The sequence below is a fragment of the Humulus lupulus genome, chromosome 2 (genome assembly GCF_963169125.1).
Source record: "Humulus lupulus chromosome 2, drHumLupu1.1, whole genome shotgun sequence".
In the NCBI taxonomy this organism is placed as follows: Eukaryota; Viridiplantae; Streptophyta; class Magnoliopsida; order Rosales; family Cannabaceae; genus Humulus; species Humulus lupulus.
The window spans coordinates 71,244,308-71,268,664 of record NC_084794.1 but is presented as its reverse complement, the minus strand read 5'-3'; the positions used below and the strand labels follow the sequence as shown (position 1 = coordinate 71,268,664).

The 24,357-nt window shown below is 34.3% G+C and overlaps 1 protein-coding gene across 2 annotated transcripts; it reads left to right on the top strand.

The window, feature by feature from the left end:
- The first annotated feature begins 12,747 nt into the window (after positions 1 to 12,747).
- LOC133818005 (uncharacterized) lies at positions 12,748 to 22,233 on the top strand. Of its 2 annotated transcripts, XM_062250681.1 has the most exons (5): positions 13,579 to 13,715; positions 14,063 to 16,228; positions 16,516 to 16,778; positions 18,022 to 18,606; positions 19,519 to 22,233. In XM_062250681.1, exons 2-5 carry the CDS (start codon positions 14,090 to 14,092, stop codon positions 21,977 to 21,979), a joined length of 5,448 nt encoding a protein of 1,815 aa, XP_062106665.1. In that variant the 5' UTR covers positions 13,579 to 13,715; positions 14,063 to 14,089; the 3' UTR covers positions 21,980 to 22,233. The 2 variants fall into 2 exon arrangements, with proteins under 2 accessions (XP_062106664.1, XP_062106665.1); XM_062250680.1 differs by having other exon boundaries at positions 12,748 to 16,228.
- Positions 22,234 to 24,357: the final 2,124 nt, after the last annotated feature.

Here is a 24,357-nt window from a genome sequence, read left to right as displayed (position 1 = left end):
TGATAAGTATATGATTAGTATGTTTTTCAGTCGCTTGGGCACATGACTTGCTTAGAAAAGCAAGCCCCGAGAATTTATGATTGGGCATATGACTTTTTAAGATAACAAGCCCCAATAATGGATGATTGGACATATGACTTGCTTAGATAAGGAAACCCCAAGAAGTTATATTGGGCATATGACTTGTTTAGCCAACAAGCCCCAATAGGTTATATTGGCCATTAATGTTGTAGTCATATGTGATATATGTTTATAGTCATATGTTTTATAGTATATGAATATGATGTAGTCTTATGTTTATGATATATGTTGTATGTTGACAGTAGATTTTCCTTACTGTGCATTAGGCTTACTCCTTTATTTTTAGCTTGATGCAGGAGAATGAATACGGAAGGCGGAAGGATTCTTGGCAGCTTGGCTTGTGTGTTGAGGATGAATGGATTGGATGGCCTGCGTGTCAATTGAGGATGACGTTTATTTTAGTCTTTTAAAATTATGTTTTGATGTAATTCTGCAACTAGTTTTTTTAAAGTTATGTTTTATGTGTTGTAAACAATGGGATCCCATACCATGTCACATTTTATTTTATATTTTTACTCTATTTTGTATTAGTAAAATATTTTGGGTTTTCAATAAAGATATGCTATTTCTTATGATCGTATCAAAATAGTAGCTATGTCTAGTAGTTTTAATGGTCCAAGTTCTTAAAAATAGTTGGTTCATTACAATTTTTAACTAAACTACTTGATTAGCAAGTCTTGCACACTTATAAACACACTGTGTAACGATCTTGGTTATCCAGGGCGTTACAAAAGCGCTTGGCTAGTCTACGACTAGTTACTCAAAGCCAGGGTAAAAAGGCTCATGTGACTTGATAGTCACATGGCTTAGGGCGTAGGACCCCAGAATGACTCATTAGTCATCTATTTAGGGCGCATACCCCAAAATGACTCATTAGTCATCTATTCAGGGAGCAGGACCCCAGTATGACTTAACAATCATCATTTGATTAGGGCTGCAAGCCCCAGAATGATTATTTATTTATACTTGTATACATGCAATAATAAGTTTTCTTGTTGAGCCTTGGCTCACGGGTGTTATGTGGTGCAGGTAAAGGGAAAGATAAGCTTATGTAGCCTTGAGTGGAGAGCTTAGGTGGCGAGGTGTACATATGCGGCCGCTTGACCACCACGACCAAGGTGTTTCTCAGGGGAGCTAGGGTTTAACCCTAGTTTTGTCGCTTAGGTCGGCGGGTTGTAACTTTTGAACTGTAATGACCATTTTGGATTGTAAATAACTTTGTAAACACTTTTATGGGATCCCATGTACAGTTTAATCTTTTAAATAAAATATATCCATGCCTTTTGATCGAGATTTTCACCCTGGCCCATTAATAACACTTAGATGCACGCTTATGACCTAATAACTCGTTTAGCGAGTTAAGCACTATTTAAAGTACACAGTGTGACCATCTTGGCTAACTAGGGCGTTACAGTGTCTACTCATGGAACCTCCTTCATAAGCTTTATGATGTTGCTTAAGGTCCTTGGATTTGCGGAGGCAGTTTTAATGAGATTTTATCCTCGTCGGTAAAGCTTGGGGGTCTAGCTTGTCCGGATTATTTGATTCGTAATTTTCAAAATGTTGTGGATGAGTGTGCTTTGAGGGGGTCAATTTCGAAGGTGGTTGTTTTACTTGGTGCAATAGTAGAATAGGAAATTTGGTTTATGAACTATTGGATCATTTTTTTGGTAATCATGCTTGGTTTGATGAATTTCCTTACTTGGTGGTAAAGCATCTTCCTTGTTGGAATTCAGATCACAAGCCCTTAAAACTGTCTGTTATTGATAGGAGAAAGGGTAAAGTTCAACAAGTTGAGTGGAGCTCGTGGTTTCATTTTGAAGAAGTCTGGATGTAGGAAAAAGGCAGTGGGGATATTCTTTGTAACGTCCCAAATTTCCTAATAAGGCTTAGGGCCTTGATTAGGGGGTCAGGATGGCAAATTATCGAATTATGTGACTATTTGATATTTATGTGTATTATTATGTGATTATGTGAGTACTATTATAATATGAATTGATATTCATGTTTAGGTGTATTACATATGTATGTGAGCCCATTTCTGTTTAATTGTGCAATTTTCATAATTTGGCCCGTTATGAGTGTATTTGGCATATATATGGTATGAGTGTGGTACTTCATTATTATATGGTTATGTTTGGGTTACTCGGCACGAGATGATCCTAGGGAGCAAGCTAGTGAGAAAGTCACAACGAGACCCATACTTGACTTGGAGTGAGTCAAGGGGTATATTGGGTATTTAGCACATTACCAGGATATTGGGTAATGAGAATAATTATTTGATGATATATTGGGAGTTAGTGAGATCAGGAGGGAATTATGAGAATTTTGATTATTTTAGCCTGGGGGGCGTTTTTGGGACCCCGAGCATTAGGATTTGCTTGAGGTTACTTAAGCTCGAAGTAACTTGTCAGAAATATAAAAGAACGTTCAGAACGTTCTCATTTTCTCTCTCTCTCTCTCTCTCTCTCTCTCTCTCCCGTTCCCTTTTTGGCACCGTTCGCATTTTCATAGGAAACTCGAGTTTTAGGATTCAGATTCAGGCTAAGATTGGGGCAATAGCGATTCTAGGGAAGATTAGAAGCTTATTAGCCTAAGGCTAGTTACTCAGAGCCAGGGCTAAAAGGTTCAGGTGACTGGAACGTCACATGGCTTAGGGCACAGGACCCCAGAACGACTTAATAGTCATTTATTCAGGGCATAGGACTCCAGTCATTTACTCATGGCACAGGTCCCCAGTCATTTACTCAGGGCACAAGACCCCAGTCATTAATTCAGGGCACGGGACCCCAGTCACCTATTCAGGGCGCAGGACCCCATTATCATTTATTGGTACTTGCCTGCATGCATGAATAGAGTTATTACTGCTATGCATGCTTATTATGATTTGATAACATATTACACTACAACAATTTTGACCAAATATAACACCAAAATATAGCATATTATTAAAAGCGTTATTGATACATACAAATAAAAAAGATACAGAAAATATTTTTTATCAAGTGTAAAGCAATAGGCGCCAAATGAAAATATAGTGGGCGGCAAATGAAATTGACAAAAAGAAAAAAACTAAAACAATAAAAAATTAAGAATGTTTTCTGAAACCCTTTACAAGCTGCCTTTCTCTCTCTCACACTCCAGTCGGCTCTCTCCCACTCTCACTCGCTCTTTCTTTCTCTCAGAGTCTCTCTCCTGGGTTTCTCCCACTCTCCAGTCGGCTTTCTCCCACTCTCACCCTTCACCTGGGTTCTTGCTTCTAGCTAGCTATAGAGATACACAGCGATGGAAAAGGACAAGAGCTCATCACTTCAGCAATGGTGTGGTCATGGTGTGCTTCAGCTGCTCAATGGAAGGGATTGAAGCAAGAACCCAGGTGACTGTGAGGTATATGTTTCATTTTTTTTTTCAGATTTCAAATTAATATCCGTTCTTGAAACCAAATGCCTTTTCTCAACAGACTTCCTCATCCGTTGGACGCTGCACTCTCACTCTCTTTTCTCCATCAATAGTTTCTCAATCTCTAATCTTCTCATCTCGATCGATCTATCCATTTGAGCAGCAAGCCCCTGCTTTCCTTCAAAGCCGCTGCCACCAATGCCATAGATGAGCTTTGTGAGGACAACGATCTCTCCCTCTCCCTCTCTCTCTAGGTGAGCTCAACCCATCTCTCTTTATATGTATAAAAAATATTGCGTTGGGATTTATATGTGTATTTTTTTATTTGATTCTAGAACTATTGATGATGTTTCGATTATGATATTATTGAAGTAAGTTTTGTTGTGTGATTAAATGTAAAATATTTTTTGTTTTCAATTAAGTTGATAAATTTTGGGTTTGAAAAAGTTAATTTTCTAGTGTTTCTTGAGTGTTTAAATGTCAACTATATATGCACTTAATTTGATATTTTTGATATGCTGACTACATGATAAAACACATAATATATACTGAGTAAATGGCATATTTTGGGTCTTCAAGCTAATTTTTTTTTCAGTTCAGGTCTCCAATAAGTTTCCGAATAGGGTATCTCTAGAACTTGAATATGATATATTTTTGGTTTGAAGAAGTTGATTTTCAAGTGTTTTAGTCAGAACCTCTTGTTGTTATAAAACAGGGGAAGAGAATAGATTTTTGGCCTTTGAAGTTAAATGTTGGAAATTCGAATGATGCATATGATAAAGCTTTCTTGGTTGCATATAATGTGTTTGTTGAAATGCCTCCAAGAGAGTGATATAGATAAATGTCAAAAAATTTGTTTTCTTAAGTGTTTGTGGTTGTATACTGGTTTAAAGATATTTAATTTTCTAATCTATTTATGTTAAAATACTCATGAATATTCTCTTCTTCTATATGATTTTCTCTCTTTCATTTTGTAATTTAATTGTTTGTTTTGTGGAAAAATATTACTACTGCTTATCTTTTTCTTTTTTAATATACAGGCTGATAGGACCTAGATTGTTCTGGCATTGGAATATCTAATGGCAGCCATAATTGATTTCCATAATAGTGTATTTTTTTTCCTTCTATGTTGCAACATGTGCTTGTCTTCAATGATTCATGTTTTAGGAGATAAATTTCTATATTAAGATGTTCACAGCCATTGTAATTTGATATATTAAACATGTTAACAACATCATTAGATTATGAATGAACAAAACTTTAGCAGTTTTTCTTGTTTCTTATAATTTAAACAATTTTTCACTGAAGTTGAAGCAAAAATCAGGAGACATATTGATGTCAATAAAATTCATTATGTGTTTCTTTCATTGTGCTTATATTGCCAACTATGTCAATTTTGTAATGTTGATGGTTCTTTTCTTTCCAGATGTCACTTCTTGCGACCATTGTCTTGAGCTCCAGCTATGTCAACAATGACTTTGGTAATAACTATAATAAATTTATGATGAGGCAGTTCAAAAGAATCATTTGTTTAGTCTATGCTTCTAATGATGATTTTATTGAAATACTAATCCATGGTTACCTTGTCTCATTATATCATTCCTCTCTAAAAATGCAGGGAGCAAGAAACAAATTTTTTGCCATGCAGCATGCACTGATTCAGGTTTCATGTATGGGTTTTCCAGGGACAACAAGTGCTAGTTACATCCATTACTTGGTAACTGATGAGGTATAATATGATCAAGTTCTAATAATTGATACTTGATTTATCATTTTGGGATCTTGGTTTTTAATAAGGCTCTCTATTTGTTTTTAGTTTGTCTCACCTTTACTGTTATTAGATTTATTAGAATTCTATATTTGTGCTCAATTCACAAATGTTGGAAATTAAAAAAAAAATTGGACTATATAATTGAGACCAACAACATGCACCATTTGTTACAACAACCCTGAAATTTGTTCCATTACTTGGTACTAAAAACTAACATGTTTTATACTCTTATTGTTTGAGGTCTTAAATTCTCTATTTTCAATTTGAATAAAAATTACTATAAAAATTTATGAAAAATAGGAACTACAAATTGAGGAAAATGATAAGACCTTGTTTATAAAAAGTAGGAAAACATTTTGCTGTAATTGTTCATTTTGCAAGGAGCACAAATTGACTTTAAAATCATTGAATTGTAATATTTTTTTATAAACCGTACTTTATAATTGCAATATTTATAGCCACATGTACTTTTTAATTGCATATGCTTGTGCCATCTATGTAAAAAATCAACATTCCCTTCCAATTAAATACTTTTTAATTGCATATGCTTGTGCAATATTTATGCTGAAAATTCATGTCTATTGTAGATTGTATTCTAGTGTTTTTTCTCTCTTTTACTTCAGAATTTATCTGTTTGTTTGTGGAAAAATCACTGCTTCTTGGCCTTTTCTTTTTTGATGGGCCTTTTCTATAATTTCCATATATCTTAACTTCTTATTAGTTTTGATAGGATTTTCTTGATTTCTATAATTCTTTCATGGAAATTCTTTTGTTAGAGTGCAATATTGCTTAATTGAACTGTTGAGACACTTAACTATGGACAAACAATTGCTATTTTATTTGAGCTATGAAATCATATTGCTCAATTTACTGTGTTATCATTCGAGAAGGCAATTATATGAACTAGAAATGCCATATATCTTAATTTCTTATTAGTTTTGATAGGATTTTCTTGATTTTGGTTCCTTTCTTATAAGGTTGCATATCTTATTTTCTTATATATTTTTTTTAATTTTAAATCTTACAGCAGTAAAAAAGTAACTAGTAATGATTTCTTTTTATTTTCCCCTAAACATATGAGTTAGTTAGAGTTTGGTATTTGGTATTTGGAAATTTTGGAAGTTTCTTTGTTCTGATGTAATCCTTATTTCATGTGTTTTGGATTGTAGAAAAACTCACACCAACAGTTTACAAGAGGTATCTTCTCTTACTTTTGTTTTTGTTATAATATTATGCTTGTGCAATATGTATACATTGCTGAATAATTAATTAGGTACGTGGTTGATTATAATTTGGATACAGATGTACGTATTATTCTACATACTTCATAGTCTAGGAAACAACCCTTTTTCATTAGAATTATCTCTTAACTTTATATCTTAATAATTAATATAATATGCCATTTTCCATCTTCCATTCTAGTGTTTTATCTGAATAGAAAATCTTGCATGTTTGTACTTTTGGTCTAACGTAAAACTTAGTGATTGAATATACTATTCTATTTCATAACTTTTATGTGTTTATGGTCATTTTGCCATTAACAAAAAAGAATCCACACATGAAGCTATTTGAGTCACTACTCTATACAATCACTTTTCAATCTAAATGATTGAAGACAACATTTCTTTATTTCACTTTCCAATAAAAGCTTCAGAGAGTTTTATTGAGTTAACTCTAATCTAAGTATAAAATTAGTTTTATACTTCTTTAAGGGTCCTTAGCTAAGTCCTACAATGTTGGCCACTGTAACATATTCAACAAATTTCATACAAGCTAACCATGGACCTGACCACTGGACTTACTTCTCATTAGTTGAAATGATGGGAGAAAACTTATTTTAGTATCATGTAAAGAATTTCAACTTCAAATGTCTAGTCTTAGATGATTTTCTTACAATCTATCAGCTTTTGATTCTACTTAACTTCAAAATGATGATACAACTTTCATTTTGAACTCAGAGGACAAGAAGTCATCAACTTCCAAATGGCCATAGCACCTCTTGGCTTCACCTTTAAAGCTTTTGGTTACAGAATAGCTCTGCCAGAATATGCTCCAGGGTATGTATCCCCAAATGAAAAATTGGGTTAAGTTTTGTGCTTTTGAAATATGGGGTTAATCTCACTTTAATCTCATTGTAGGTGGATTTACTTTTGGCTGCTGCTTGTGGTCTTTTCATCAGTGAAGAAGCTTTAAATATTTGGGTCTGTCTTCTGTTCTGGTACTTCTGTTTCACAAGCTCAAGAAATTTTCTTGCTCCTTTTAGTAAAATTTGTGTGTTTCATAGTTCCATTGTATGCCTGAATTCTTATTTATAGTAAATGATTTAGGTTGGGGTGCCATGGGTTCCATTTTGTTGTTGTTTTTTTATTTTATTTTTCTGTTGTTTAGTTGTTTAATGGTGGCTTCACCAAACCTTGGTTATGCTATCTATCAGCTCACTTCCATTGATACCATGTACTGTTATTTTTTAAAGTAAAGGCATGGGAGATACTGATATGCCTACTACTTTGACAGGTTCTTTGTTTATTCTGTATACTCTATCTTATTCATGTTTATTCTGTTTTTCCCCCTTTTGTAGCAACCAAGTGGGAAATTGGTTCTAAATCCTGGGCCATCTGCAGAGAGAATAGAGAGACCTTCAGGTTTGTTCTTTTTTTTCTTGGAAACATCCACCCTCGCTACCCTAGTGGACATTGTTTGCACATGTTTAGAAACTCTATTATGTGGTCGGGGAATTTTTGAGCCTTTTTCTCCTTATTTAATGTTGAAGTTAAACTAATTGCTCATTGTTTTATGTTGGAAGTTAAACTGTGCTGAGCCCTTTACATATTTTATTTATGCATATTCTATAATATGATTTTATCAGGCTTTTATTCATGTGAAAATATATAATATTGATTGTACGGGTTTTGATCATAAATAATGAGATATTGGGGAAGATATTGAACTCCTATGCCATATTGGCCATGAAATTGTAAGGACTGTTAAGAATTAGAATAGCTCCTTAAGCTCTTAGCCATTTGAACTCCTTAAGCGATTTAGCCATTTGAACTCCTTAAGCGATTTTCACCTTCTTTACTAATTTTGACCTCATTACTGACTAGTTCAGAAGAGAATTTGGGTTTAGTTTTACACTAATGAACATGACTATTTCATATATGTTTCATATCTTGCAAAGCTGCTTTGTTATGGTTTATACTGTACATATTTTTGTTTAATCTAACATTACTTACTTAAGTAGTGTTGGGTTCCATTGCTTTTTGCTTTTCATATATGTTTCATTGCAGAGTTAAATTGTTTGATAATAAGGACCCCCTTGCTTGCCTTGTATTGTATACCATTTTGATCTTAATTTTTCTGTGTTTAAGGATCTTATTATATTTTTATTTTACTAAGTGATTTACATATTTTTGTTCACTTTAATTTCTAGGTCTTTGTGCATTTGAAGTTTTGATGTTTATGAGTATCTTTCTGTAATGCGTTAAAACTTTTTATTTTAATAATGTCTTATGTTATAGCTTGACTGATTTTTATAAGGCTTTCTGCATAGTTTTGAACACCTAATGTTCGAGTTTTCTTTATCCCTTTTTCATGTGTGATTTTTGAGGAGGCAAAACCTTATATTTATATAGATATTTTCAGGTAAAAATATATGTGTGTATCTGAATTTGTTCTCAGTTACATGTATTTTATGTTAGGTTAGTTTGATAATATTGGGCATATAATTCTTGCTTTGAGCTTCATATTATATTAATCAAATTTAAGAATTAGCATATTGGGTTTAGAGTACTAAAGTTATGTATGTAACTAGAATTTATTTGATTTTGTTTTGTTTTTCCGAAATCTCCTTTCTCACTTTATTCATATTTTTCCTCTATCCTCCTATTTTTTTCTTCATCTTCGTTGAATCTCTAGTTTGGTTCTTCATATGTTTATTATATAAGTTTTCTAACAACTTGATATACTTTGGTCATGTTTGTGACTCATAATGATTTCTTAATCTCTCTAATCTTCATCTGTTTGTCTTTTGCTTCAAGCCTGGGCTACATTTGTCTACTAATTCTTGGGTTTGGTTTCCTTCTTTGGTTGAGGTACAGACACAACCAGCAAATTTTCTTTGACGTCAACGGTTAGTAAACCTAACTCATTTTTTAAGCAATATCATTAAAAAAGAAACAGAAGAAGAAGAGATTAACAGTTGTAGGCTTTAAAAAATTTCAGAGCAACATCATGAGGAGGTTTGCCTTGGAAACCTGAGGAGATTTCAATTTAGAGAGCTTTAGATGGCAACAAACAACTTCAGCAGCAAGTACTTGGTTGGATGATGAATTAAAGGATGGAGCAAGTTTCATGCATGGTTTACTTTTGTGTATCTTGTAATGTTTCTGTTTTTCATTTTTAAAGTAAAAAATGTTCAAGATTATATAACTTTATTATGTTATGCTTTCAAATTTAAGTTAGAACTAAGATCTCATGAATTAGACATATTCATGGTTTGAATTAGTTATTGATTAATGTAATACTTGTGGTTTATCAATCTATTGAGAATTACATTTTATGATTAATTTTGATTTTTTTTTATCAAAATACAATAATGAAAATCTTTTAATTAAAAAAAAACCTTATAAGTATACTTATCAAAATAAAATTTAAAATATATTATCCACACTAAAGTAACAAAATTTTATTACTAGACTTTTAATATGTTATGATTTAAAAATATATTATAAGCATAACAAATCGTTATGATTTATATAATATAACAAATTAAAAATGCTATCAAAATAATCAAATGTAACAGTGGAAAAGTGTTATGCATAAAGTATAAGATTAAACTCCAAATTTATAGTCAAATACTCTAACTAAATGTTATTATTTGAATATTATAGCAACTAAAAATGTGTTATTGAATAGTTTAAAATAACATTGAACATAACATTCGAATACTGTTATAGAAAAGATAGGACTTTTAATAACAGGGGCTATGTTAGCATTTTCAGAAGCGTTATCAATACTCCCGGTTAGCAGTTTTTAAGTGTTATGAATACTGTTTTTTCTAGTAGTGTTATTATCTGCTTATGAGCATGTGTTTGAGTTTTCTTGCTGAGTCTTGGCTCACGGGTGCTATGTGGTGCAGGTAAAGGTAAAAGAAAACTGAACCATCTTTGAGTTGAAGAGCTTAGGTGACGATATGTACATATGCGACTGCTCGACCACCACGGTCGAGGATTTAAAGAGGAACTAGGGTTAAACCCTATTTTGCTGCTTAGGTCGGCTAGTTGTAAATCTTTTATTATAAGTAACCTTTAAAATGTATTTTGGGATCCTAATGTATACACAGTAAACATTTTAGTGAAACGTTTGTATCCTTGACCAAAATTTTTAACCCTAAACTGTTAATCACATTTAGTTACACGATTATGGCAAAATAACTCGTTTAACGAGTTTACCACTATTTAATATACATAGAGTAACAGTCCCTGAGTAGTCGGGCATTACATTCTTAATAAGGATTGGAAAGCTTCTCAAGATCAGAATGTCTTGGTTGAGCTCTATGGTAATTTAAAGAGATGTGATCATAGGTTTGCTGCCTTGAACAAACAGAATAAAAGAGATGATAATGCCAAGATTACTTGGCTTCAACATAGAATTGAGCAGCTGTGTCAGTTCACTACTTATAAGGATTGGGCTAGGGCATATGTTTATGAGTGAGAGTTGAATGCAGTCCTTGAAAAGAAAGAGGCTTACTAGCACCAACGAAGTCGGGCAATTTGGTTGAAAAATGGAGATCGAAATACCCGTTTCTTTCATCAAAATGCTACTCAATGTCGAAAGAAGAATACCATTGAAGATTTTTTTAATGATAATATGATATGGAAAACTAATATTTTAGATTTGGAAAATATCACGTGAGTATTTTAACGCTCTGTTTTCCTCTTGTCATCCTTCGATGGAGGAGCTGAATCGTTTTGCAACGTGTATTTCTTACACGATGAGCTGAGAAGCCAATGAGAGACTTATGGTGAAGTTTTCGGCAGAGGATGTTCGGCGAGCATTCTTTGATATTAGACCTTCAAAAGCGCTAGGTGCTGTCCAAGCAGTTTTTTTTAGAATTTCTGGCATATTGTGGGACCTTGAACTACAGTTGCTTGCCTTTCCATTTTGAATGACGAGACTTCTTTGGACATAATAAATGAAACTCTTATCTGTCTTATTCCTAAAGTCCCGCAATCGAGGAAAATGGCAGAGTTTCGACCCATCAACCTATGTAATGTTATATACAAAGCCATCTCTAAATGCTTGGCTAATAGGATGAAAGAGTCTTCATTTGGTGATATAGGAAGAACAAGGTGCTTTTGTGGGGGGCCGATTAATTCAAGATATCATGATTATTGGTTTCGAAGGGATTCATAACATGAGGATGAATCGGTTTGGTAATGGGAAAAAGTTGGCTATTAAGTTAGATATGTTAAAGGCTTATGATCGCGTCGAGTGGGACTTTTTATCTACTATGATGAGGGGTCTGGGCTATGAGGAGACTTGGATTCAGAAAGTTATGCGTTGTGTTTGCGTGGTGTCATATTCTGTACTTTTAAATGGTGAGGCTAGGGGTAAGATCATTCCGAAGAGAGGCCTTCACCAAGGTGATCCTCTATCTCCCCATCTATTTCTTATTTTCTCAGAGTGTCTTTCTTGCTTAATTCATGAGGCTGTCCGAAATAAGTTGCTTGATGGATTCCCTTTTGGTCAATTTGGGCCTAGAGTTTCTCATCTCTTCTTTGCGGATGATAGTTTTATATTTGTTGGTGCCAAAATGAAAGAAGGTAAGGTAGTCAAAAATATGCTGCAACAATATTCTAGACTCTCAGCTGAGGTTGTTAACTACGAAAAATTAGAAGTTTGTATTGGTAGCCGAGTTTCTCCTGAAGTTGGCATTGCTTTCTCTGACTTGTTGGGTGTGAAATTGGTCATTTCTCATGCTATATACTTGGGTCTTCCAACCTTTGTGGGTCGAAAGAAAAATGAAGTTTTTAGCGCTATAAAACAAAAGATTTATAGTAAATTAAATGGTTGGAAATCTTTTTTTTTTCACGAGCTGGTAGAGAAGTTCTCATAAAAGCAGTGATCCAGGAGATTCCAAGCTATACTATGAGCTGTTTTAGAGTGCCTAAAGGTTTGATTCAGTATATTCATGCCATAACAGCTAGATTTTGGTGGGGGAATTCTATAGATAAGAAAAAAGTTCATTAATTTAGGTGGGAAATGCTTTGCAAACCAAAGGAGGAAGGTAGTCTTGGATTTTTAAGATGATAAAAAAGATGCCAATAAATTTCTCAAATCACTTCCTCCCAAACAAGTCTCAATGCTTGGGCCGATTTCATTTTATTGGCCCACGTAAAGTGGGCCATTTTTAATTTTACTGATCCATATGATTTGATTTGGGCTCTCAATTAAACAAGAGTTTTGATCGTCTCTACCGCGGCCTTGCCCTAAACCCTGTACTATACTCGAGAACTGCCAAATCAAGCCGCCACCTTCTTCCTCCACTTTCTCTCTCTACTGTGTTAGGAGAGAGAGAGAGAGAGAGAAACTGAGATTTCTGAGCTTGCGAAAGCTTCTTGAGCAAGTACCATGTCAGCGAAATGGCGAGCTATACAGCATCGTCACCGTTTCACGTACAACGCCGTCGTTTTCCCGGACTCGTATATCGAGTCCCTGAGCCTATTGCCATCGAATATTTCCTCTGCAAAATTCTTTTCCGAATTGAAAGTATTTATCTCTCTCAACTCTGTACATACCCAAGTTAACCACGCGAAAAGTCTTGCTTCGGCTTTTGGGGAGCTATTGGTTGATGGGAACGAAGCTCTAGTTTCTGAGGCGGCCAGGTTTTTCTTGTGGATTTTGTTTTTGGATAATTCTATGCCTTTGCATCGAACCCTAGTGTCCGGTTTGGCAAAGGCCCGTAATTCTCAGCCTGTGATCAGCGCGCGCTTTCGCACTCTCTGCGACGAGCATGGCGGCGGTAAAGGGAAGAGGTTTTGTGTGTCGAGGACGGCGTTGTCCATAATGGGTATGCCTAAATTGGGTTACTTGGTTGATATTGTTGAAGAATGCGCGGTTTTGATTGCTTGGGATGCAGTTAACAGCTTAAATGGTCTCGTTTTGGAGACCAATGACTTTGCTCGGCCTTCTCCAATAGTCATGGAACAGTGCCAAGAGGCTTTGTCTTGTTTGTATTACTTGCTTCAGCGTTTCCCTTCTAAGTTCAAGGATTGTAATGCTGACTGTAATGGTTTTCCTGCTAATGACTCAAATGTCTTGACAATGAGTTTGACTGTCGTTTTAAGCATTTTGAAGTCTACGGCGTATTCCAGGGATTGTTTTGTGGCTGCAGGGGTGAGCTTTTGTGCGGCTCTGCAAGTTTGTCTCAGTCATGAAGATCTTGGCTTGGTCATAATGGAAGGTATATTTTGTCGTAATCTGTTTAGTTTGGATACCAATTACGAGATTAAGTTCAGTAATGCACTTGCCAATGTTCCTTATAATGGGGATCTCTGTTCTGAAATACGTAGTTTTTCCGCTTTGAGTAGACTTTGCTTGATAAGAGGGGTACTTACGGCAGTTCCAAGAACAGTGCTTAACACCCATTTTCATTTTCCAAGTAATGCTTTGAAAGGCGTTGAGGTTCATATGAATGGTGGAAACAATGTTAGGACTATATTATATGATGGAATTTTGCCTGAGCTATGTAACTATTGTGAGAATCCTATTGATAGCCATTTTAACTTTCATGCATTGACTGTGATGCAGATCTGTTTGCAACAGATTAAAACTTCCATGTTAGCTAATCTTACCAGCCAATCCGGACTTTATGATCCCATTCCAGAAGATATGGGGACCCGTGTACTGAGAATTATATGGAATAATTTAGAGGATCCTTTAAGTCAAACTGTCAGGCAAGTTCATCTCATTTTTGATCTCTTCCTGGATATTTACTCATCTCTTCATTGGTCAGAAGGTAGTGAAAGAATAAAGTCGTTCTTGCTAAAGATTGCTTCCGATCTTCTTCACCTTGGACCTCGTTGTAAGGGGAGATATGTTCCTTTAGCTTCATTGACTAAGAGGCTGGGGGCAAACACCCTGCTGGATATGAATCCTCGCTTGCTTTTTGAAACTATACATGCGTATATTGATGATGATGTCTGCTGTGCCTCGACTTCATTTTTGAGGTGTTTCCTAGAGTGCTTGCGTGATGAGTGTTGGAACAGTGAGGGTGTTGAAAATGGTTATGCTCTTTATAGAGGGCATTGTTTGCCCCCTTTACTATATGGGCTTGCTTCTGGAGTATCAAAGCTCCGCTCAAATTTGAATACTTATGTATTGCCTGTTTTACTTGAAATTGATGTAGACAGTATTTTTTCAATGCTTGCTTTTATATCTGTTGGGCCAAGTGGGGATGACAAGTTGTTGTATCCTGAGCTTAGTAGTGCAAAAATGGAACTCCGAGTTGAACAACAAGTGGCCATTTTAGTTTCACTACTTAAGGTGTCTCGTTTACTTGCTTTAATGGAAGGGGATATTGACTGGTGCAAATACTCTAAAGTATCTGAGATTGGACTAGATACAGAATTCGTTGGTCAATATGCTCTTGTTTGCATGAAGGGAATAAATGTAGAAATCCGTGTTGAATGGCTGGTGATGGCATTGACCCATGTTGATGAATCCCTCCGTGTTGATGCTGCAGAGTTCCTTTTCTTAAATCCCAAGACATCTAGCCTCCCTTCCCATTTGGAACTCACCTTATTGAAGGAAGCAGTGCCATTGAACATGAGATCCTGCTCAACCTCTTTCCAAATGAAGTGGTCAAGCTTGTTTAGGAAGTTCTTTTCTCGGGTTCGAACAGCTCTAGAGAGACAATATAAGCAGCGTAATTGGAAACCATTTGATCAAAATAGTGAAATACTCACTAATGGAAGTGAGGAGGTTGAAACAAATAGAGCGAATAATCTGTTTCACTTTATGAGATGGTTAAGTTGCTTCCTATTTTTCTCTTGTTATCCTTCCGCTCCCTACAAGAGAAAAATAATGGCTATGGATCTGATCTTGATAATGCTTAATGTTTGGTCTATCTTGTCATCTGTTAAAGAAACATGTGGTTCGTTTTCTATAGAGAGGTGCCTTTCTCCTTTCAATGAAGGAATTACCTTACCAGATTCAACTTTGTTATTAGTTGGATCAGTTATTGACAGTTGGGACAGGCTGAGAGAGAGTTCTTTTCGTATATTATTGCATTTCCCTACCCCATTGCCTGGCATTTCAGATGAAAACATGGTCCAGAACATGATTATATGGGCTAAAAAATTAGTCTGCAGCCCACGTGTGAGAGAAAGTGATGCTGGAGCTCTGACTTTAAGGCTTATATTCAGGAAGTATGTCTTGGACCTAGGTTGGATACTAAACGCTTCAGCTAATGTTGTTTGTTCGAAACCTGAACTGGAAAATAAGGATGGACTGGTTCTCAACTCTACATATCCTGTGATAGATTATATAAAATCGCTAATTGATTGGTTGGATGATGCTGTAAAGGAAGGGGAGAGGGATCTGTCTGATGCATGCAAAAATAGCTTTGTTCATGGTATATTACTTGGGTTACGATACACTTTTGAGGAATTGGACTTTACCTCTGATGCAGTGTTGTCAAGTATCTCAGGAATGAGACAGTTGTTGGCTAGGCTCTTGGAGCTTGTGTTGCGGATAACTTCACTCGCACTAAGTGTGGTTTCTGCAGATGCTTGGCATCTGCCTGAGGATATGGATGAGATGGTTGATGAGGGTACTTTCTTGCTGGATGTTTCAGAGGAAATTGACTTGCAGACACCTTCACTCAAAGACGAAGAGAAGAGTTCAAAACTGGTTCAATATAGCGGGTCGTCAGGACAGGCTGTAATGGTTGGTTGCTGGCTTGCTATGAAAGAGGTACTTAATTTTCTCTGCCTAGCTTTCATTAATGCAGCTATTATCTCCTTGTGGTTTCTCGCCTAAAGAGAGACTTTATTAGTGTCATTTATGTCATCTACCTGTAATCAACTGTGCCTCTTGTTGAAGTGCAACTATTAATGATAAGAAAGTCATAGTAGCCAATATGTGGATCAGTAAACACCTGACTGATGAGATGGTATCTTGCTGTTACTTGCATTGTATGGATTAGATTTGGTAATAAAATGAGATCATATTGCTAATGCAACAATATACCATTATTTCAGGTGAGCCTTCTCCTTGGGACCGTCACAAGAAAGATTCCTTTACCAGTTAACGCAGAATCATTAGACCCAGAAGGTATCTCTTCCAATGATGATGGTTTTTCAGTTATGACATCGAGTATGATGCTCGAGGTTAAACAACTTGAGACAATTGGAAATCATTTTTTGGAGGTCCTTTTGAAAATGAAGCATAATGGTGCAATTGACAAGACAAGAGCTGGATTTACAGCTCTTTGTAATCGTCTACTTTGTTCAAATGATCCTCGGTAAGTTTTAATTTCATTTAGCAAACCAGTGCATTCTCAATATATATTGTTGCATTTGCACGTCTTGAAGATATTAAATTTAACTTGACATGTGTCGATTATAATCAGAAGCTCCTCGCTTACCAGAAAGAATATAACAAGGGAAAAAATGATCTGTATTCTACTATTTACTTGCATGCATTTTTTGATATGATAGATGAGCATGTATTTATGTCAACTTAGAACATGGGAATTGATTAAATTCATCCAGCTTTTATCTGAATATTTGGCAACTTACTCTTACATTATATCTTTTTCTTATTGATTGGTATGAGGGAAAAAAATTGATTAAGTAAAATTATAATATAATAACAGGGACACAAAATTTACGCCCAAACGTGGCTGAATTTTTTAATAATATATTTATAAAATAAGTCTTTACTAGTTACTATGTACAAACATGAGTGGTTAAAAAAGTATGCCGCATTATTGAGTGTGATATTGGAGTATAAATTTTGCTTATCTCTAGCATCACTCATTATTTTGAATAGTGTTATGGGGAACACCATAACTAATACAAGTGTAGGACCCACATTGATATCTTTTAGTGTTTTTTTTTAAAATTTTGGTTTATAATATAGGGTAAATAGGTAATTTTATTTTGATAGCATGTTATTAAAAAATTTCTTTCACTTCTCTTCTATTTTGGAGGGTTACATTTTGGTGGTTTCCATTCAATTAATTTTTCCACTCCCTTTTCTCTTCCAACCTCTTTTCTCTTCTACTAAACTGACATTTTTTTCCTTATTCTCTCCATATTTTTCTTTCCCCTTCTTTTTTCTCTCTACCGAACATATTAAAGGGATAATTAATTCTTCAGAGAGCCTTTAGGGGATAACTAGGAGTAGGAATGCATGTGCACTGATGTATGTTGTATTGATAAACTATTCAGAAAGGCCTTAAAAACTGGATACAGTTTAAACTCCCTTGAGAGTGATAGTTTGGAGAGCACCCCACTTTTCTTTACTAACTGTACTCACATTAATAATTCAAAATGTTGTCTTACGTAACTGGTCTGCCTTCGAAAATGTGCTGCATATTATAATGTTATCTTTACGAATACTTTTAGTTCAATTTTTTGGCGCTGTCTACAGTATTTTGCTGTTACTCGCTAGGTAAAGAATCATGCAAGTGCATTTTCTGTTCAGAACACACACAAAAAACAATATGTTCCTAGTTTCTAAAATGGATTGTTTCTTTTCAGGCTCTGTCAGTTGACAGAATCCTGGATGGAGCAACTAATGGAAAGAACGGTTGCCAAGGGTCAAACAGTGGATGATTTATTAAGGAGAAGTGCAGGTATTCCTGCTGCATTTATTGCTTTATTTCTCTCTGAGCCAGAAGGTGCACCCAAGAAACTTCTTCCACGGGCTTTACGATGGTTAATTGATGTTGCTAATCAGTCTTTGCTGGATCGAATTGAAACCAACAACTCAAATGGTGACTTGTCAACAAAATCAAACCAAGATCTTGAGTCTAAAAGGTCACCTGAGATGACTGTTAATAACATGGCCTCTAAGATCCGTGATGAGGGTGTCATTCCTACTGTACACATATTTAATGTCCTTAGAGCTACTTTCAATGACACCAACTTGGCTACAGATACATCAGGTTTTGCTGCTGAGGCTTTGATTCTTTCAGTTCGCTCATTCTCTTCCCCATATTGGGAAGTGCGAAACAGTGCTTGTCTTGCATACACTGCTTTGGTACGTCGGATGGTTGGATTCCTCAATGTTCAAAAGCGAGATTCAATACGACGTGCACTAAGTGGGCTTGAGTTTCTCCACAGGTAAGGTTTTCTTCATTAGTTATGGAATTTAACTAGTGAGGCTCCATTTTTCTTTTAATTTGGATCCAACCAAGCCAATTCTTTTAATTGATAATATTTATGTACAGGTTTCTGCTTTTCTGTGACTACAAAATTTATTCAGTGATACCTTTTTTTCAAGTTAAAGGATTTTTAGCATAAACACTTCTATGTTTTCTCTTTTGGCAATCTAGTCCTTAAAAAAATTGGCAATCAAGTCCTTGAGTTTTAAAAGCTGTAACAATTAAGTCCTTACTATTATTTTTTTTAAACAAAATTCGAAGTTTTTTTATTAGCAAAATTAGTGTTTTTCTATATATTATACACCCACTTTTTTTAAACATCGCAGTGTGTAGTATAATTTAAAAAATTTATCCAAAATCTAAGAATTTTGTGAAAAAACGAACAATAATAACTTAATTGCTACTGATTTTAGTACTTATAAATTTGATTGCTGTTCAATTTTTTTTTCCTCGGACTAGAAAACAATGAAAAACTTAGCAATCAAGTTATTAGTGTCCACAACTTGCGATCCTAATCTATAAATATCTTTTGTTGTTAAAGTTGCTCTTAAAATGAAAAACACAATCTACACTGGGAATTGATATGGAAGGCATCCATTTGATCCTAGTTTTGACTGAATTAGTTAAACAGTTGTATTATTGTATCGATTTCCTTTTAAGTTATTTAAGAGAGTTGGCTCTTAAGAAATTTGTGTAGTTCTGAAGTAAAAATAATGCTTTGTGAGTTGTCTTAGGTGCCTTTATTTATGCGTAGCTTCTTTTTAACAGAGGATTTATATTTTCTTTTTCTCGTTGTTATGTATTTTTGCTAATTAATTCGAGTAAGTTTATGTTTCCTTATGTAGAGTTTAATTAAAGTTCATTTCTGTAGGTATGCCTCATTGCATCCATTTTTTCTGAATGAACTGAAAGTGGCAACCGAGATGCTTGGAAACGGATTGTCTGAAGATTCAAAATCGAACCTTGCAAATGTTGTTCACCCTAGCCTGTGCCCTATGCTTATTCTTTTATCCAGGCTGAAGCCCTCAACAATTGCAGGTGAAATTGGAGATGAGCTGGATCCTTTTTTGCTCATGCCATTCATTAGGAGGTGTTCAACTCAAAGCAATCTTCGTGTCCGTCTTCTTGCATCCAGAGCTTTGACTGGTCTGGTATCCAATGAGAAATTGCCAACTGTGCTCCTTAACATAGCCTCTGAGTTGCCTTGTGTTGATAACCAAGTAGCAACAGCTCTAGAGTTGTCCATTTCATTAGAGAAATCTGAAAGACATCATCATGTTTCATTCAACTGGATTCATGGAACACTGTTGCAGCTCTGTTCTCTCCTTGATATAAATTGTCGAAATCTAGCTGATTTCTCAAAGAAAGATCATATTCTAGATGATTTGATTCAAATTCTTTTCATGCGTTCATGGATTGCATCCCCTAGATTGTGTCCTTGCCCAGTCCTCAATACCTCTTTTCTGAAGGTGCTTGACCACATGCTAAGTATTGCTAGAACGTGCAATATAAGCAGAAGCTTTCATGCTATTCGAAGGCTACTTTTGGAGTTATCCTCAGAATGCTTAGATGTAGAGGCTTCATATGGTCTATCATACTACGATCCAACTACAGCAGAACTTCGTCAGCAAGCAGCATTGTCATACTTCAGTTGTGTATTTCAAGCATCTGAGGAAATGACTGAAGACATTTCACCAGTGCCACAGCAACCTTCTCCACTTGTTACAAACTTGTTGAAGATATCTGAAATGGAGAATACTTTTTCAGGGCTCCAGGAAAGGCTGGTCCGTAGTCTGTCAGATTCAGCATATGAAGTTAGACTTGCCACATTGAAATGGCTATTTAAGTTTCTAAAATCAACAGAATCTGGTGCAGAATGCCTTGATCGGTTTAGTAGTGAAATTAGGATTATTTGGCGCTGGAGCAGTACTAATCTCCAGACAACACTACTTAAGCTCTTAGACTTGGAGAAGAATCAAAGATGCTCATATTATATTCTAAGGACTCTTTTCACCTGGAACTCTCTGCAGTTTCGGAAAGTGGAGGACAAAAGGCCCACCGAAGCAATTTATATTGGTGCGATGAATTGTGATTCTGTGTTTCTGCTTTGGGATAAGTTCATTTCATTATACAAGGTGGCAAGGAATGCCAAAACCCGCGAAACGCTCATTTGCTGCGTTGGTGTTTGTGTCAAGAGGTTATCTTCATTATTTTCTTCCTCCATTCTTATTGATGTAGAAGAGAGGAAATTAACTGGCGTTGTTGAATCCGAACAAATTGAAAAGTTGACCCAAGTATATGATAGAATTGCCTATTACACAAACTTAATTAAAGTGCACAGTGTTTCATCTGAGACATTCAGCATGCGTAAGGCAGCAGCAGAATCTATTATAGCCTCTGGTTTGCTAGAGCAAGCTAGGCTTGTTGGTTCTTTTGTATCTGACAGCCGATTTCCGCCTGATAATTCGTCCTCTTGCTTTCAACCAGATGAAGCTGTTAACATGTATGCTCGTCAAATACTAGATCTATGGTTCATATGTGTCAAGCTTCTGGAGGACGAGGATGATGATATTAGATTAAGGCTTGCTAAGGATGTTCAGGGATGCTTTGCATGTAAAAGATCTGTAAGAAGCTCTCCTTCTGGAGTAGTTCCAACCCAAGTGGACAAAGTGATAGAATTGAGCTTTGAGCATCTCTCTTTGATCTTTGGTCATTGGATTGAGTACTTTGATTATCTTTTACGATCCATACTGAATGCTGCAGAAAGCTACCAAGTTTCTAATGGGGATCTTGTTAGACAGGTTTTTGATAAGGAAATCGATAATCATCATGAAGAGAAGCTTTTGATCGGTCAGATTTGTTGCTCCCATTTAGAGAAGCTACCATTATCCAAATCTTGGGCAGTTAACTTATTGGACAAGCCACGGTTTAGAAAATATCTACGTGACTGGAGACTCAGATTTTCCAATCAGTTGACGACATTTGCGAAAGACCACAACGCAAAATATGGTGGATCTAATTGGCTTGGTGGTGTTGGCAACCACAAGGATGCATTTCTTCCACTCTACGTAAATTTACTAGGCTTCTATGTCCTTTCAAACTGCATTTTCAATGAGAGAGTTGAGGATGGTACAGGTCTACTGTCTGATGTTACTGAACTCGGAAAAACGCTTAATCCTTATCTTAGGAACCCTTTGATTTGTAATCTCTATTTGTTAGTAGTTAAATCACACGAGAAACAAATTGGAGCAACCATTGAAGACCTTGTCCCTGGATTTAGAGAAGACAATGCAGTATGGGATGGTTTTGATCCCTATTTTCTTCTCAGGTAAGGGTCCAACAATAAGACTTGCTATTCAAGTTATTTATAGAGGTTCTCTTGAACCCCAATTTTTTTTGCCACAAAGCCCCATGTACTAAATGATTCGGTTGATCATAACGTGTATATGATATATACACTTTTCAGATTTACTACTATTAAATGCACTAGAAGTTCTGCGCTACAAGGGCTTGTCAAAATGTAGTAGGTAACATAACAATGTTTGGAATAATAGATGCGACAGGGTGGAGAATGAATAATTTTTTTAACATGTATTGAATAAATATATCTAACCTCCAAATGATTCTATTGTATCAAGATATTCTTATAACTTGTGGTTTGGACATTGGTGTAAAGTTTTGTCTGTGCAATATAATGGAGCATGGCGCTTAGGAATAAAAAATCACCTATTCTTAAGTTTACTGCCTACGATTATCTCACTTGATAGAAAATTACATTCATCTTATTTTCATACCAATACAAGAATTTACATAAATATTTATATTTGGCATAACATTTGATATTGTACTCTAATGAACAATAACATTCGATAAAAAAAAAAGTAAACAATCATGCATAATCAATTAATATTTATTGAACATATCAGTTTTGGTCATTTTTATTCCTATAATATAATATTATACTAAATTTGGCACATCCTATAATTTATGTCAAATTTAGTACATTTAATGTCCAATATATGTTAAATTTGACAAAATTTCTAGCATGTATCATATTTAGTAGAGTTTCTAGCACATTATTGGATCAATTATTTTTATAAAAAAGATTATATCAATTTAGTACCTTTTTGTTTGTTTGAGCACCAACTTATATTTCTCTAGTTTAATTAAGGAAAATTTACAAAAATACATTAAATTCTAAAAATCATATGAAAAATATGGTACATTAAAAAAATAGGAAATTCTTGTAAAATAACAGGAAGGAGTAATAGTGTAAATATGGAGTGGGAAAATTGTAAACATCTAATACAAATTTATAAATATATGTTACATTCTCGTAAACCTCTTTTACATTTTTGTAAAAAATATTTAGAAAAGTTAATTAAAATATACATTTTTGAAAATAAAATTTATAGATTAGTTCATAACTAAAATGATTCATTTTTGTTACAATTTTTTTAAAACTAGTTTATAACTAAGATATATATATTTATTAAATTAAAGAATTAAAAAATCTTATTTAAGCATTATATATTAAAATTCGAAATTAATGTAAATTTTTTTTTTTACATGTTGGTGACTTGCTATACTAAGTCACTAAGTTGTCACATCATCATAATTGTTAGTACAATTGAAAAGTCTTCCATATATATATATATTTAACTTACCATTGAGAAGTTTTCTATATATATATAACTTATTATTAAGAAATCTTCCATATATATATAAATACAATTAAATGATTTAAACAAAGATTTATAAATCTATTTAAAAAATATTCAAATATTAATAGTATTGTGACTATGGTTAACTATACTGTAACATATAGTTATTAATCCAATAGCTAATATTATAATATTGTAACTCGTAGTTACTAAATGTGAAGATAAGAAGTGCTTAACTTTATTTATTTAGTTTTATCAATTTATTTAATTTTTGTTTTATCTTATTTCACACCATATACACTACTAATTTATTGATTCATTTATTTTAAAAAAAGTTTTTTAATAGTAATATTGGATACTTTATCAAAGCAATGTAATAGTTTATTTTGTTTAAATATAATGCTTTGTTAATTTTTTTTTTCGGGTGCTTTGTTAAAATATTTAAAGATAAAGAATTTGGAGAATATGCATACAGAGAGAAGTTTCCATAAATATGGGGAAAAAGTAGAAGAGTTTCTATATTTATGGATAAAAAAAATGACATAAAATATGGTGAATTTTGAAAAATAATAAAAGTTTAAAATATGAGAATTTCATAAAATATAAAAAATGAATTAACATAATTTTACACAAAACTCTCTCATACTCTATTTCTCTCATTTCCCTTACCATGTCTCTCTTCATGTTCACATTTCTCCCTCCCTCCTACCCCCACTTGGATCCTTCTTTTCATATGTTTTGTTAGATGTAACTAAGTAACCAATTACAATTCGGTTGGTATTTTGATAGTGATACATTACTAAAAAAATCAAAATTATTTTTATAGTTATAACAAGTTGCCACCATACCACTTAAAAAATTAAAATGATTTTGATAGTGGTAACTAGTTACCACATATCAATAAAAAAAATTGACAGTGACATATGATTACTACCACATCAAATAAAAGTTATCAAAATTGTTTTGATAGTGTTAACTGGTTATTGTAGAGAAAATATTGAAGAAGATAAAGAAAATGGAAGCAAATAAGAAGAAATGAGAATAAA

What these genes read in the sequence shown, in the direction of transcription:
- LOC133818005 (XM_062250680.1), top strand. Translation starts at nt 12,884, where the DNA reads ATGTCAGCGAAATGGCGAGCTATACAGCATCGTCACCGTTTCACGTAC. An exon ending in CTTTGTTCAAATGATCCTCG is followed by an intron (nt 16,779 to 18,021) that starts GTAAGTTTTAAT and finishes GTTTCTTTTCAG; the next exon opens with GCTCTGTCAGTTGACAGAAT. An exon ending in GGGCTTGAGTTTCTCCACAG is followed by an intron (nt 18,607 to 19,518) that starts GTAAGGTTTTCT and finishes TCATTTCTGTAG; the next exon opens with GTATGCCTCATTGCATCCAT.